Source organism: Sebastes fasciatus, chromosome 12 (assembly GCF_043250625.1).
Source record: "Sebastes fasciatus isolate fSebFas1 chromosome 12, fSebFas1.pri, whole genome shotgun sequence".
Taxonomy (NCBI): domain Eukaryota; kingdom Metazoa; phylum Chordata; class Actinopteri; order Perciformes; family Sebastidae; genus Sebastes; species Sebastes fasciatus.
The window spans coordinates 16,840,735-16,855,945 of NC_133806.1; the positions used below are offsets into that span (position 1 = coordinate 16,840,735).

The 15,211-nt window shown below is 41.1% G+C and overlaps 4 protein-coding genes across 10 annotated transcripts in view; 3 read left to right on the forward strand and 1 right to left on the reverse strand.

Moving 5' to 3' along the window:
- LOC141779031 (uncharacterized) overlaps positions 1-4,601 on the forward strand; it is a 10,563-nt gene extending 5,962 nt beyond the window's left edge. For all 5 annotated transcript variants that reach the window (XM_074653656.1, XM_074653653.1, XM_074653655.1 and 2 more), the window contains 6 exons: positions 1-1,893; positions 1,989-2,184; positions 2,338-2,436; positions 2,523-2,787; positions 2,876-2,992; positions 3,993-4,601. The exon at positions 1-1,893 is cut by the window's left edge and continues 941 nt beyond it. In XM_074653656.1, the coding sequence (XP_074509757.1) occupies positions 1-1,893; positions 1,989-2,184; positions 2,338-2,436; positions 2,523-2,787; positions 2,876-2,992; positions 3,993-4,156 (2,734 nt within the window). In that variant the 3' untranslated portion in view covers positions 4,157-4,601. The remainder of the gene's footprint in view (positions 1,894-1,988; positions 2,185-2,337; positions 2,437-2,522; positions 2,788-2,875; positions 2,993-3,992) is intronic.
- flad1 (flavin adenine dinucleotide synthetase 1) overlaps positions 1-15,211 on the reverse strand; it is a 276,153-nt gene that overhangs the window by 173,924 nt on the left and 87,018 nt on the right. The window lies entirely within an intron of this gene.
- aqp10a (aquaporin 10a) lies at positions 5,078-11,589 on the forward strand. The gene is made up of 6 exons (XM_074653674.1): positions 5,078-6,028; positions 7,296-7,422; positions 7,746-7,883; positions 9,049-9,167; positions 9,258-9,475; positions 10,977-11,589. The coding sequence occupies exons 1-6, from the start codon at positions 5,945-5,947 to the stop codon at positions 11,185-11,187; spliced, it is 897 nt and encodes a 298-aa protein (XP_074509775.1). The 5' UTR covers positions 5,078-5,944; the 3' UTR covers positions 11,188-11,589.
- atp8b2 (ATPase phospholipid transporting 8B2) overlaps positions 13,604-15,211 on the forward strand; it is a 34,245-nt gene continuing 32,637 nt past the window's right edge. For all 3 annotated transcript variants that reach the window (XM_074653650.1, XM_074653651.1, XM_074653652.1), the window contains exon 1: positions 13,604-13,845. The gene's annotated coding sequence lies outside the window, so the exon portion shown is untranslated. The remainder of the gene's footprint in view (positions 13,846-15,211) is intronic.

Below are 15,211 nucleotides of genomic sequence, written 5' to 3' on the forward strand. Positions count from 1 at the left end.
CAAGGTGATGTCTTCAATACAGGCCTATAACTCTGCAGGTTCAAGCAATGTTGTTAACACGAGTCAGACGTTGGACATGGCCAGTAGGGGTAAATCTCTTCCCACTAGGTTGAGATCCCTGTCTGGACATGGCTCTGGTGTCAGAGGGGCAGCTCCTTCGTTTGGGCCCAGTAGCAGTATAATGGAACGAATAGAGAAACTCTACGGGTCAACTGGTTCCGGCAAAACGGATCACAGAGAAACAAGCACAGACTTAGTTTCGCCACAGCAGAGGTCATATGACAAGGCATCAGGGGGAACCTTCCCCAGGCATCTCGCATCAGGAGAGAGAAGCAGTTCAACGCAAAGCAGGACATCATTCACCCCGACACAGAAAGACACTTCTGAGACTTCACTTTCTCCGGGTACAAGCAGCACCAGGGAGAGATGGTCAGGGGTACAGTGGCCAGGACAGATCCAGGGCAGGTATTCAGAGGAAGGGGGAGGCAACTGGGGTAGAGGGTTAGAGGAAGTGGGCACAAGGTCTCTGGATAGAGCGAGGAGCAGGTACTCAGTAGCAGCTCAGATAAGAGCTGCAAGGGCGGCAGCAGGGATTACCACACCTCCACAGTCACACATTTTCTTAGAAGAAGAGAGATCTTCTTTTTTGAGAGATTTCAGAGAGAGAAGAGCAAGTACGGATTATGGCGCGGTGAATGGGACATTGAGAGAAAGAACTTGGCAGCTTGAAGAGCAGGAAAAAGAGACAGTTGACGGAGCGATGAAGAGTAGCGACACAGATGAAGACGTGTTTGAGTCAAACCCACAGAAAATCACAACGAAAGCAACAGAGAGGAAGAAATTCCCAGAGAGGTCGTCGGCCGTCTCTGCAGCCAGCGTGAGAAATAAGATCAGTCAGTTCGAGGCTCTCACACAGAGAACCCAGGATTTGGCTACAGGACAGGTCCAGATGCCCAGGCGGGCCTTTTCTGTGCCAACACAACTCGGCAAGGCTCATGATGGAGTGAAAAGGGGCGGATCAGCAAAAGCGATTGGTGGATTGAGACAAAAGTGGGAGGGATTGAAAGAGGGAGAGGAGGCGGGTGATGAAACTGAGGAGAAAGCGACAGGAGCAGGAAAGAAGCTCGGGTCAAATAGGTCTCTATCAGTGGACGAGGTTGGACTAAGATTGGGGAGGAAAGAGAGGGAAGGGAATGTGAATGAAGGGAAAGAAATAGCAGAAAGCGGTAACGGTTGTGTTGAAGATTTTGGTAATTATTCCAGTTTCAAGAGTACGCTAGAAATGCCACTAAATGGAGGAGCTCAAAGACTACGCAGAAACTTTTACATAGATGAAAAAGATTTCTACCAAATCTCAAGCCCTGAGGAGGCAAGCGAGAGACCGACACCCTCGCTACTGTCCAGCTCCAGTGACACCTTCACTGGTGTGAAGAAAACAACACTGGTTATTTCACCTGTTAGTGATGACGACAAGACTCCAACAAACTCTCCAAACAACTCACCCTTTGTTTCACCTACCACACAGCCAGATAAGTCCACTCCCATTGCAGATACTTCTGTCCTCACACGAGCAGCCAAAGCTCCCGAACCAGTGTCCCCACGTTTCTCTCACCCCTTCGCCACCTCATCCCAAATCAACCTCCCAGATCTCATCTCTCCAGATGTCAACACAGCCCTTCCAAATGGGAAGAAACAGGTGCTGGACATGGATGCTTGGATGGCTGGCTTGAACCCAAAGTTCAAGGTCTGGAATGACGATGAAGATGATTATGATGATGATGATGAAAGCACACAGAGGGACGAGGATTCAAACTATGATTCCGACTCCGGAGAGTCCTCTGTGACCATCACTAGTAGTATGAGCCAGTCCGATCACAAGAGCTTCTGTGTTAGGTGGGTAATGTTATATTTCACATTTCTGGAGGTATTATCTTCCAACAATTTGTCAGTTTTTTACCCCCCAAAACTCTCGTCTCTCCTCCCTGCAGCCTTTCAGACCTGTGTAACTTTGCTGGAGTTGACTATGAGTCGGAGAATGACAGCGACGAGTGGCAATCTACAGGCCGTCGGACCGCCTCGCTGAGCTCAGACATGTCGGTTCTGTCCTGTGTGTCTGTGATGCCCAGCGAGGAGCTCGACAGGCTGCTGGAGGACGTCAGGAGCGTGGGGGACAGCAACCTGCAGGTACGTACAGCAGCATCAGTAACTTTTTTGTGGTTTTGAACCAACAATCTTATCATTACCATGAATTAGGTTACTTTTCCCATGCAAGGTGCAAACCACAAAATCTGGCATACACAGTACAAAAAGAGTTCTCTCTGCATTCTCTATTTGCAGGACTATAACGATGTGCAGGTTGCGGTTCTCCATAAGGACATTGGAGTGGGACTGGGTTTCAGTTTGGCGGGCGGCGTGGACCAGAACAAGCCAGTCACTGTGAGGAAACACCCCTTCCTGCTTTCTCCTGAAAAATATTTAAAATCCCCAGTCTCTTCATTTGTCCCTCGATGTTGTCTCCTCAGGTTCACAAGGTGTTTCACACGGGTGTTGCATCTCAGGAAGGCTCCATCAGAGAAGGGGACCAGGTCCTGTCAATCAACGGCACGGCGCTGTGCGGCTATGCCCACTGGGAGGCCCTGAGAGTCCTGAGGAGAGCGAAGGCTCGGGAGATGGGAGTGGTGGTCCTGAGGAGGGGAGAGATTAGCAGCGTCTGTAAGGGGGGACAGTCTGTAAGGGGAGCGCAGACAAACACTCAGGGACCAACACAGACTCCGTACACTGAGACAGGTGAGAAGTCGCACTTTTAGTTCTGAAAAGTCCCAAATCTGCAGCACTTTATAGTGAGATACTGTATCTGTGTTTTTGCTGCTCTCAGGTGAGCTTATGTGTGTGCGTCTGGAGAAGAACAACAGGGATCTGGGCTTCAGTCTGGAGGGAGGTGTAGACTCCAATCGGGGGAACAGACCACTCACTGTTCAGAAGATCTTCCAGGGTGAGTATTTCAGATCTTCATAGAGAAATGCAGAGATTTGAACTTCATTTGAATGCTATTGCCTCCCCTCAAAGAGGTGGACATAAAATGCATTATATGGCCAAGTATGTAAACATCCAAACATAGTGGCCTATTCAGCCACAATAGCATTAGTGAGTTCAGGCACAAAGGTGTTGGATGAGGTCGAGGTCAGGGCTCCCTGCAGGTAATTCAAGCTCTTTCACTTCTAACTCAGAAAACCATGTTTATGGACCTCACTTTGTGTAGAGCATCACAGTCATGTTGAAACACAAAAGCACATAATTGTCTAAAATATCACAGCTATATTACGATTTTTCCTAAAGCTGAAGTTGGTCACTTTGAGCAAATAAGATAAAAAGTTATTTTATAAAACGTTCCCTATATCCTGACAGTATTGCATGAGACAGATAATCTGTGAAAAAAATAATGTTCCTCTGCCGCCATGGCAAACTCAAGCCCAACAGACAACAACAGCTGTCAGTGTGTCAGTGTGCTGACTTGACTATGACTTGCCCCAAACTGCATGTGATTATCATAAAGTGGGCGTGACTGTAAAGGGGAGACTCGTGGGTACCCATAGAACCCATTTTCATTCACATATCTTGAGGTCAGAGGTCAAAGTACCCCTCTGAAAATGGCCATTCCAGTTCTTCCTCGCCAAAATTTAGCATAAGTTTGGAGCGTTATTTAACCTAATGCGTTAAAGAAATTAGTGGCGTTAAAAAAAATGTGCATTACCGCGTTATTATTGCGTTAACTTTGACAGCCCTAGTTTTTTTAACATGGCTGTGGTGGTCCAGGTATTGTTTGTAAATAGGCAGAAAAAAAGAAAGATACACAGTAAAACTTGTCATATTTTTTGCAACCCTATCAGAATTAAGATTCTTTATTTAGATACTATACACATGCATTACATTATGACCTCTTGGAGTTGACCTCTCTTTGTATACAGACATTAAATCCACCCTTTTCCCTTCAGGAGGTCCTGTTGACAAGGTGCGTCCTGGTGATGAGCTCGAGGAGATTGAAGGAATAAGCGTGGCGGCGATGAGACGCCTGGAGGCCTGGACTCTGATCAGAAAACTGCCCTCTGGGCCTGTGGACGTTGTGATTCGTCGCCCTCTTAAACGTTTGGAAACATGAGGATTATTGAGGTGCTTTGAGCCCAGTAAAGCTCAGTGATGATGACGGACAAGAAACTAAAAACCATCCATTAGTGCCTAAGAATTTGACATGGATTAAGCTATCTGGGTCTAATGCCATTAAAACAATTCAACAATTTGTAGTCATTATAGCAAACCCCTAAAGGAAATATGATCTTGCAGACCAGGTCAAAAGTGTGTATTTTTTCTCACTTTATTACATCTACCAGGATTACATCTACCTCAAGGCCGTGCACCAGCCATAATTAAAGTGCACTGATGGCTTATACATTTATCAAGTCAACCCACCTTTGTTACAGATTATTTGGTCAGCTAAAAGCTAGCAATGTGGTGCCTGTAAATGAAAACGCATGTTGTAATATATTGTGAATATAAGCTAACTGCATTAAGAGTTTATATTGCTTTTTAATAAATCCTAACTTTAAGTGATGCTTTTTATTCTTATGTCCTGCAGAGGGCGATATGGTATCTTTCTACCAGTTCACAGAAAAAGCCCTGTGAAGCAGGGTAAAGGTATCCGTCCTTTTACACATTACCAAACAGTGATACTCCTCAAGGTTTATGTTGTGGAGAGAAAGTCATCACTTCACTTCAAATCCCCAAACTCAAAATAATATTCCACCAGTCTGTTCACCAGATGAAATAGCAGTAAAAATGACAGTAATCAAAGCGTTCTCACTAGTCTAGGAGATAAAAGACTGACTTGAGTGAAACAGTCTTTATATCTTATCTGATGACAACACATTTTTTTTCGTGCCACAGTCACATGCCTGTCTGAAAATTCAGCAATATCAGCAATAACACGGTTCTTTACTCCTACACAGCAATTATTTGGGTTGCATAATCCATTAGGAGTCCAGAGTTCAGTGAAGATGGGTTATGGTGCCATTTTGCTCTCTGATGATGAAGAAGGGCTCCCTATCAACCGCCTTACCTAACACTCACCACGCAAGTAGTAATAGATTTTGTACATCTATTTATGACTTTTCTTTTTATTATTATCCATTCAGATAAACCCTAACGCCAGGCTGTGTGGTTTCCTTTTTGACATTCTTGTGGTTTACACACAAAATGTTATTGAGCTATACCGGTTCTTTAATAGAGAATAACGAGTATGTACAAACAACTGTATGCACACTCATATTTGTCAAATGTGAACCTATGATTTGACATTGATGACATTCAAAGTTTTGGAGTTTGCGACTGCTGTGTGTATGTATTGTGACAAGGGGAGTCATGTTTTAAATCTCTGGTTGAGTTGAGTGCTAATAGATGTGGTGTATTTTTATTTATTCACTATATTTGTGTTACCTGCTGTCTTCCACATGGACACAGAGTGAATGAATGAATAAGTACGGAAGCGTATTTGTCATAAACATCTGTAACCGGTTACTTGAAAGCAGTAGATATATATTTATTGTCTGTCTTATTACCCTCTGTCGGTGCTGTCAACACATAATCTGACTGTTTATGGCCTCTGTTCATATAAACGACGTCTAACAGCTGAGGCACATCAGGCTCTCTGCTCCAGCCAATCCTGAAGTGTGACTACCCAATAAATGAGTAATAGTGTTTGACCAGGTGTGGAAAAATAGACGGCAGAGAAGAGGAAGCGGTGGGATACAGAGCTCAGGTCCTCTCAGATGCTCCTCCTGACACCGCCTCCACTAACATCATCTCCTGGAAGGACGGACAGACAGACGGCTGGTCTGTCTGACAACAGAGACAGAGTTCAGTGTGAGATGAGAAGAGGGATTTAACTCAAGTAATGTTGAACCGACGTCTTGTGAGAGTGAGGAATGCCCTGGTGCGAGAGTGCATGGCTGAGTTCTTGGGAACTTTCGTCTTGCTGGTAAGTGACACTCAGGTTTTTGAGTTGGCTTTTTGTTTTTTTTCGCACTAATTGTCCAATTTTATTTACTAATAAGGTCCACACTGTTGCTGTTGGTGTTTCTTTAAATCCCTTAAAATAAGAAAATAAAAACACAAAAATACACAAAAAGAGAGACAGAGGGGTGAATTTATGAATGAATATATAAACATTTCTAAACATAACCTTAATTTACATAATTTTTTCCCATAATCATTTGGCTTCCCTTTCATTTGCAATGTGATTTTAAAAATACATTATTTATTTATTATATATATATATTTATATTTGGTAACATTGGACATGTAAGTAATATAGGTTGTATATTCCTTAGATTTAAATTCATTTTACATCAAAAAAATATAAAGATTGTATATGATTATATGTTCTGGGCTCTTTTTTAAATTTATTTGAATATCTATTTTATATATGACACTGAACCACTAGTGTTTAGTGTAGAGTTTCAGACTGAAGTCGTGTGCAGGCAGCTTTCCAAAATGCAAAGGTAAATTATTAAACCACTTCCTAGAATCAAGCTGATACTGGGATTTACACTGTATAATTATTAATATGTAGAGTGGTGAGCATATTTTTCTTTATACTATCTACTTCCTATTTTGATCGAATTAGCTTACAGTATTTTGTTTCCTCTAAAAGAGAAAGTCGGATGTGTACAAAGCATTAATGTACTAATAAGTAAAATATATAAAAATGATGTACATAAATTAACATAATCCATAAAATGAATTAATTGACAGGACGATGATCCATACAGGCCGTTCCACATGTCATGATATCACCGGCACTTTTTTGAAAACCGATATCGCCTTGGCATTTACATGAGTTGATATGATACCATAACCTTATGACCTGAAATAAATACATAATACAACGATGTCAATTAGTGATTAATAGTCCATAAAGTTTTATCAGAAAAAGCTTTACTGCAGGTGTGTTCTTTTATGAGATGAAAACACAAAACACATGTGTGTTTACTTCCTGTCACCTGTGGGGTTCAGGGTCAGATTGTTTGTTATATGACCACTTAGATAAGAAGTGGTCTAAGTTCATGAGAGGATATTAATCACGTTTTAACGACCTCAATCTTTTCTGTGATAACTGATAAGTTTGTCTGACCTATAAATAATTAATCAATCACTAACAGAGCAGTAAGGCATTACAAAATGTGCACATGTAAAATATTAATATGTCTCCTGACTTTTTGTTTTCTTTTTTATCTTCTGTGAAGCTCTTCGGCTGCTCTGCTGCAGCGCAGGTGAAGACGAGCAGAGAGACTAAAGGCCAGTTCCTGTCGGTCAATATGGCCTTCTCTGTGGGCGTCATGACGGCTATGTACCTCACCAAGGGCATCACAGGTAAACATAATGCACACTAACTTTTCCCATGATATGATCTTTGAATTCAATATAATATCACAAAATCAATCTGGCATCCTTGAAAGATAAAACACAGCAGTATTCAGTCTGAGTTAAGACTCCTCCGTTACTGCGGTGATTCACTGATCTGAGTGCTCTCGATTTATCACACTTTTCAAGGTCTTCACTCTGATATCTACCAGTTGAAACACTATATGGCAACAAGTAATCTAAGATTTAATTACCCTCCAATCTCTCTAACTGTAATTCACTTCCTCTTTCCTGTCTTCCGCTCTCCCTCTATCTTCTGTTTTTCTCCGTAGGTGCTCATCTGAACCCGGCGGTGACTCTGAGTTTCTGTGTGCTGGGTCAGGTGCCCTGGGGAAGACTGGTGCCCTACTGCCTCTCCCAGGTGCTGGGGGCTTATCTGGCATCAGGGCTCGTCTACCTGGTCTACTATGGTTGGTCTTTCTGGCACTTCAAACACATTATCACTGACACACAGACGGGTGATAAATTAAAGGAACCGTGTGTAACATTTCAGGGATCTATTAGGGGAACTATTAGCAGAAATGGAATTTAATATGCATCATAACTATGTTTTCATTAGTGTATAATTACCTGAAACTAACAATCATTGTGTTTTCGTTAGGTTAGAATGAGCCCTTCATATCTACATAGGGAGCCCAGAACGGAGAAACCTAACTCTGGCTCTAGAGAGAGCCTTTTGTGTTTTTACGTCACCTGAAGGCCACCGTGGTTCTCTGACACACATGTGAAACTGCGGTAACATGAGCTGCAGAATGCAACCGTGGTACCGCAAGCCGCCGTCTGACTTCTGTTGCTCCTAAATTAGTGTTATTATGGTAAGGATGCGTTACCACGGTTTTGCACTCGGCGACTCACGTTACCGCAGTCTTGGAAAGGGAGGAGTGAGCGGACAACTACTCAACCACAACCACACCACTAGATGCAACCCGTTCTCACTCCCAACTCGTCATGTACCGCCGCATGTAGCGCACCTCGGCATCGGATACTGACGCAAGGAGATACACTTTAGCGACGATATGCGACGAACCGGGCTTTCAACTAACTCCAATGTAAACCCACCCGCGTTATTCGACGGTCCGAGCAAGTGATGTAGTATTACTGTTTGTGGCCCGTGTGAATCTGAAAACAATGTTAACTTGTTTTGTCAGGTCAGTCATCAGTCACGTGACTCATTAGTATCGTCAGTCACGTGAGTCGTTAGTCAGTGAAGTTAACATCAACCACAACCGTTTCCTAAACCTAAGTGGTTATGTTGCCTAAACCTAACTTCCTATGAAAAAGGAAGTTTATTTTGAAGGGTCACTATATGCATGTAATGAGCGTATATTGACACGCCATCCCTGACACGTCATAGAGTAACGTAAGAGGGGTACGCAGTGCGTAGGTCTCCGATACTGAGGGACACTGACCAAGCAGCAGTACTTGATGAGTTGAGAGTGAGAATGTGTTGCTAGATGCCACCAAATCCTACACACTGTACCTTTAAAGAACCTGAATAAATGAAGGGAGAAAGATAACAAATGCAGAAGCTTTGTACACAGTCTGATTGTTTTGTTTGCTCTGTTTTTGTCTCAGATGCTATAATGGAGTTTAGTGGAGGAGTCTTGACTGTATACGGCCCAAATGAGACAGCGTCTATATTTGCCACATATCCTTCAGAATACCTTTCTTTGGGCAGGAGTTTCCTTGACCAGGTCAGTGGTAGGGTTTGTGTAAACGTTTTTAACAGCTGTTCCTTTACTGAACTCTTAATTTGCTGCTTTTATGCTGATTCGTGTCATTAGGTCGTGGGCACTGGCATGCTGATGTTGTGCATCCTGTGTCTGGGTGAAAAGAGGAATACCCCGGCTCCCTCTGAGCTGATTCCCCCTATAGTGGCAGTGATCGTCCTTGGGATCTCCATGTCAATGTCAGCCAACTGTGGCGCTGCAATAAATCCTGCTCGGGACCTGGGGCCACGACTCTTCACGCTGACTGCAGGCTGGGGCACTGAAGTCTTCACGTAAGGATCTTATCTTACATATACACATGGACAGCACTAAACACATACAACTTTCCAAGCTGATAACTCAAGAATGCATATATCTTATCAATACTTTTAGTGCCTTACTGACAAAGCTACAGAATTCACTCAAACTGTTATAAGGCATTTGAAGGACATTGTTTGCCATTCGTACAGGTCTTACACCTTGTGTTTCTCAGAAAATCAGGTATGTCAGAGGTTATCAGCTGTTTTCTGCAGTGTCAATGACCATGAAGGGTCAGCTTGTTACAGAACATCTGATTATGACATGTTGTTTGTTCCACGATGCAACCTGTTGTTCTATATGATCTTATGATCTTATGGTTTTTCTAGGCGAGCTTGGAGCAAATATGATTAAAAAAAGTTATTTTTATAAAACGTAGTACAGGTTGTACAGTAGTACATGAAACAGTTAACCTGAAAAACCTGTCCTCCGGTGTCCTCCGGTGCTCCTAACGGCATCTGCCAGATTTCACAGACTAGAGGAAAACAAGCAGTTAGAGCTGATCTGAGGTCTGCCGTCCATCTGCTGTGTATGAGAGCCAGCTGTCAATCATTCGCGAACTCCGACCAAACGGTCAAACTAGGCAGCGCTGATCAAGTCCAAAATTCACTTGTTTTATAGCCAACTGCCACCAACTACAAAAAAAATAGCTGCTTGCTAATACTGGTAATTTGTTCTGTAACTTTGTTCGGTGCCAGGCAGTCAGGGTTGCTAGATTGGGCAGGTTTCTGACCAGTTGGGCTACTTTTTTGAAAAATAGTGTTGGGCTGGTAGATGATATTTAGTCTGCTTTTGCCAACATTTTTCAGGGTTTTGAAAATATTGTGAAGACAATATTACCAAACAAGCTGTCATTTTATAGTCAAAAACACAGATACAAAACTCATTAAAACTTTGTTGTGTCCATTCACTCATATTATTGACTCATTTAATTTGAGAAATGTTTTATTGACATGAGTTGTATTCAATCATCGGTAGGAATAAGGGAGGTACTTACCTTGACGTCATCATCATTGACGTTAACATGGCAATTTGTGTATTTGGTTGTCTGACTGTACTCTTTGTGGTTTTGCGATAGCTCTAAGTTAACTTTTGTTATTTTCTATTGTGCATGTAATGGTTTTACAGTTTTACACAGGTTTCTGACAAGGTTATGATTTGCATGGGCTGGTTTTTATTGAATTAAAGTGTTGGGCTGGAAACTGGCAATCTGATCTGGCAACACCGCAGGCAGTTAGTGTACAGTATCTAAGCTTGTTTTCTGAAAATAGCTGCTTCTGCCTCTGAAAATATGGCAACTCTGAACCAAAACATTGCACTAAAAGAGGCACAAAAAAAGAGAAAAAGATGTGTAGAGCTGCAGAGTTGGGTAATAACTGTGGGTTGGTTGGCACATTCACTGTTAATATAAAAAAAAATTGATTAATGCCGCTTTAAACAAACTCTCATCCAAACTCCTTCCTGTCTGCTCTCCAGGTGTTACAACTACTGGTTCTGGGTGCCCCTGGTTGCCCCACTTATCGGGGGTGTTATAGGTTCTTTCGTGTATTTGATCTTCATTCACTGGCACCTGCCTGACCCCGAACCCCCCGAGAGCCTCTCCCCTCTCTCCACCAGCATTGAAAAAATGAATGAGCCCAGCACCACGTGGGACAACGGAGTAGAGTTTAAGTCTGCACATCTCTAAGTGTTACTGTAATCATGACCGATACAGACAGGTAAAGACGGTAATCTGGTTGTGAATTATAATTGAGAAAGCAGAAGAGAATATTTGAGTTTTGCCACTGTCAAGATGCACACACACACATCTCTGTCTTCTTCTGTTGGAGAAATAACAGAAATATCTTTTTATTTACATACTGTCTGATCTATAGTGAACTTTTTAAACACAGCCAGTAGACGTAGAGGCAGCTGAGAGAGATATTGATTGTGTGATAATGCTGTTTACATTGATGTCTGTATTGTTTATCATATTGATCTTTTTTTTTCTTAGATTGTATTACTGAGTTGTATTTACTTTTTATGAAATGCAATAATGGATATTAAGCACATGTTAAGCTGATTTAATAAAACTTTTACTCTGAAAAAACTCTTAATTATAGATTTATTCAACTTAGGGTCAGGACTTCAACAAGGCGTTTCAGGCAGTTCAGGAGCAGTGTTTCTGTTTGCTTTGGGCTTTGTGACTTTGAAAACATTTTACATGCACAAAAAAACGATATAACACACTAAAGGAAAGGAGGAAAAGCACAAAAGCATAGGTCCTCTTTAAACACACATTGTGGCATTCCATTTACAAAAATTACAATTTTATAAAGAAATTTCCCCCAAAAAAAGTTAATTATGTATTTCTTTAAGTATCTATCCTGAAATCCTTTCTTTATATTTTAAGGGAAACCATTTCATTGCTCCACCCTGGTATAGTGTATGTCTTTGTTGTTACAGTATAAAGGATGTTTACTGTACTGCATGGGAGGAGAAAAGAGTCAATTCAGGGAGCCACTTCAGAAAACATACGTCTCCAACATCTGGAGGTCTGCATTAGGTTTATGTGAGTCCTTTCATCAGTGTTTTAGATTGCTTCGGTCTCTTGAGTCCATCAGGAATACACTCAAGAGAAGATTGTGAAATAGGTTCATTACAAAGTAATGATGTGCTTGAACCTTTGAGGCGTGTTCACAAAGGTCAGGACTGTATTAAATGCTCTGTGTCATTGACAATGTCACAAGCTACATGTGACATCAATTCACAAGCAATAATGGGACAAGAGAACGGAAAAGGACAACAATCTTTAAATGTTATTCTTTTAACCTCGGCTTTATATGATATTTCATACCTCCACCCAGAGATTCTCAGCCTTATACAGAAAATACAGAAAATTAAAACAACGTGAGTCCAGCTCTCCTCCTGCCAACAGCAAGGGATTGTGTCATGTATGAGCATATCTCTGCATGCTATTAAACAATAATGTAATTTGAATTTTGATAGGGGTTACATGTGTGAATGTTTAAAAAATACTAGATCTAATATAATAGAAATATTATTATATTTGCAATTTAATTGTTGAATTGTTAAAGTCAGGTTCCCATAGGAATGTTACAGTAATTATTGCATTATGTTGGGCTTAATGCAGATGTTGCGACCTTCAGCAGATGTTGGAGCAGATAATGCTAACAGAGCAGTAGAGGGCAGTGTGACACAAAAGGAGAGAAAAAAAAAGCACATGGCTATTAATTAGCAAAGTGTGTTTTCAGGGTGTTAAAGCAGTAAAGCTTATTATGTGTAGATTTAAAAAAATGTGTTAAAACAGAAACATCATAGATTTAAATAATATTAATTTTTTTATTAACCCTCCTATTGTCTTCCCGACGACCATGCAACTTTTGTCTTCCCTGGTCAAAATTGACCCGATCTGGTTAGACTGTTTATAAAGCATACAGTATAAACTATCACCCAGTTCTGTGTTACACCTTTTTGGCCAACTTCATTCCTAATTATTAAGTTTTACACTTTTTTGGGGGGAAATTAAGGTTAATAAACCTAATTTCCGTGAAATTATGCTTATTTTTTTTTAGTAAAAAAAAAGAAGATATTATAAATTATTTTTACTATAGTTATTATCAGAGGAACATAATGTTGATGGATTATCTCATATATATATATATATATATATATGGTATATGTAAACTTTTAGTCAGAATACTGTTTTGAAAGCATTCAATTTTTTTAATAGCAGCACATAATGACACTTGTAGTCTTCCCATCAATTTTGACTCAGGAAGACCACAGATGCTATAGATTTGAATAAAACACCCACAATTCAACGAAAGTAGTGGTCAATATTTTTGCAAAGACCACAGTAGGCAACCATCCACGTTATTTTGGGGCAATTAGATTAAAGAAATCCATATTTATGATATAATGAAGTTTGAAAACGGTTTAAGTTGTGCTTCCAAACAGTGGGCATATAATACTAAGAAAACACCACCACAGATGGAGAGTCAAATGTCAGATCCTCATGAATGTGCTTTAAGTGCAGCAGGAGGTTCAGATGGAGGTGATGAAGGTGAAGGAGGTGCAGCCCCTCCTCCTCTTTCTCCCCTCCTCCTCCTCCTCTCCCCTGGCCGAAGCCAAACCCTCCCTCACCTCGACACGGTGTCTCCTCTCCAGCAGCTCATCCCTGCAGGGTCCCTGCTGCTTCTCCTCCTCTCCTCCACCTCAGTGACCGGATCTCATCTCGGGACTCAGCGTCCAGTTCAAGCCCGAAACCTCACCATGACCTCGGCGAGAGTAGCAGCTGGGATGTCTCCACAGGAAACCTTTTTACAACGCACACTCTGAAAAGGTAGGTTTGTGTTTCCTGAACTGTTGTAGCGGTGGTTATAGCTGCCTCCATCATGTCTGTGATCAGGCTTTTTGCTATGCAGTCTCACTTTATATCAGCTGAAAGTATTGATGTGTGTCTCAGTGTTCAGCTCTCATTACTGCGACAGACAATTCACATTAAAGCTGCTCACCTCATACAGTAGATGTTAGTTTCAGGGGATTTGAAACCTCCCTGTAGTCTGACATTATAGTCAGAACATTTTCCTAAAGTCAAAGTGAAAGTTATGTACACACTGTGTACTGACTGACCTCAGACATCACTGCACTTCCTCTAATGGTTGTCTAACAGCAGCTTAATGGTGTATAATTCAATTTCTTCTCAAGAAAACCAGCCTTACATGATGGTTTAACTGTGTTAGAGTTATTCTTGTTGTTTCACTTTGTTGTTCTCTGCTTCCTTGTGAAAGTATCTGACCTACAGCCTTGTAGTTCATTTTAATAGGATGTTATATGCAGAGACCTAAACCCACTTAGTAATTGTTTGAAGACAGATAATGTGTTGTGAGCACACACTGGAGATTAATAAAAAAACAACAAAACAACAATAGGCAAAAAGACCATCATACAGTATGTCCATTACTGTACCACAACATCCTCCTCAAGAAATTACGCAACCTGCCTTCTGAGCAGGACAATTACATGATAACTTAATTAACTAAGTTATTCTGGAGAGTAACTATAGCGACCTACAGTAAACTTGTTATTTTAACAGGATGTCATGCAGATTAGTATCTATTGCTGTAGTATATTAAAAAAACTGTAATTTAATTACTCCTCAAGAAATACACAACCTGCCCTCGGAGCAGGACAAGTGCATGATGGTTTAACTGCGTTATTCTGGTCTTCTGTTGTTCTCTTCTTCCTTATGAAAGTAACCATAGCAACCTAAAGTAAACTTCTAGTTCATTTTAACAGGATGTCATGCAGAAACCACAAAAAACTCTATTGTGGTAGTATAACAGAAGAGATTAAAAACCCTGTGATTTAATTTGCTCCTCAAGAAATACACAACCTGCCCTCAGAGCAGGACAAACTGCATGATGGTTTCACTTCGTTAGAGTTATTCTCTTCTTTTGTTGTTTCAGTTTCTTAGTTGGCTTCCTTATGTCTAGTCGTTGGGTTCATGTTTAGAGGAAGTCATGCTGAAATCACAGAAAAATATTAGTTTTTAATACAGTAGACGAGGAGATTAACAAAGCTGTAACATACCCTGAGGTTACCTTTGACCTTATGGCTGTTCCATTAGGTACATCACACCACAAGGGTAAATACAGTATATCCTATCTATGTAATGGTCTACTGTAACCAACTGACTTTACAAGAAT

Coding starts and splice junctions, on each gene's coding strand:
- aqp10a (XM_074653674.1), top strand. CDS start 5,945: ATGTTGAACCGACGTCTTGTGAGAGTGAGGAATGCCCTGGTGCGAGAG. Junction 7,423..7,745: donor CCTCACCAAGGGCATCACAG/GTAAACATAATG, acceptor TTTTCTCCGTAG/GTGCTCATCTGAACCCGGCG. Junction 7,884..9,048: donor CGTCTACCTGGTCTACTATG/GTTGGTCTTTCT, acceptor TTTTTGTCTCAG/ATGCTATAATGGAGTTTAGT.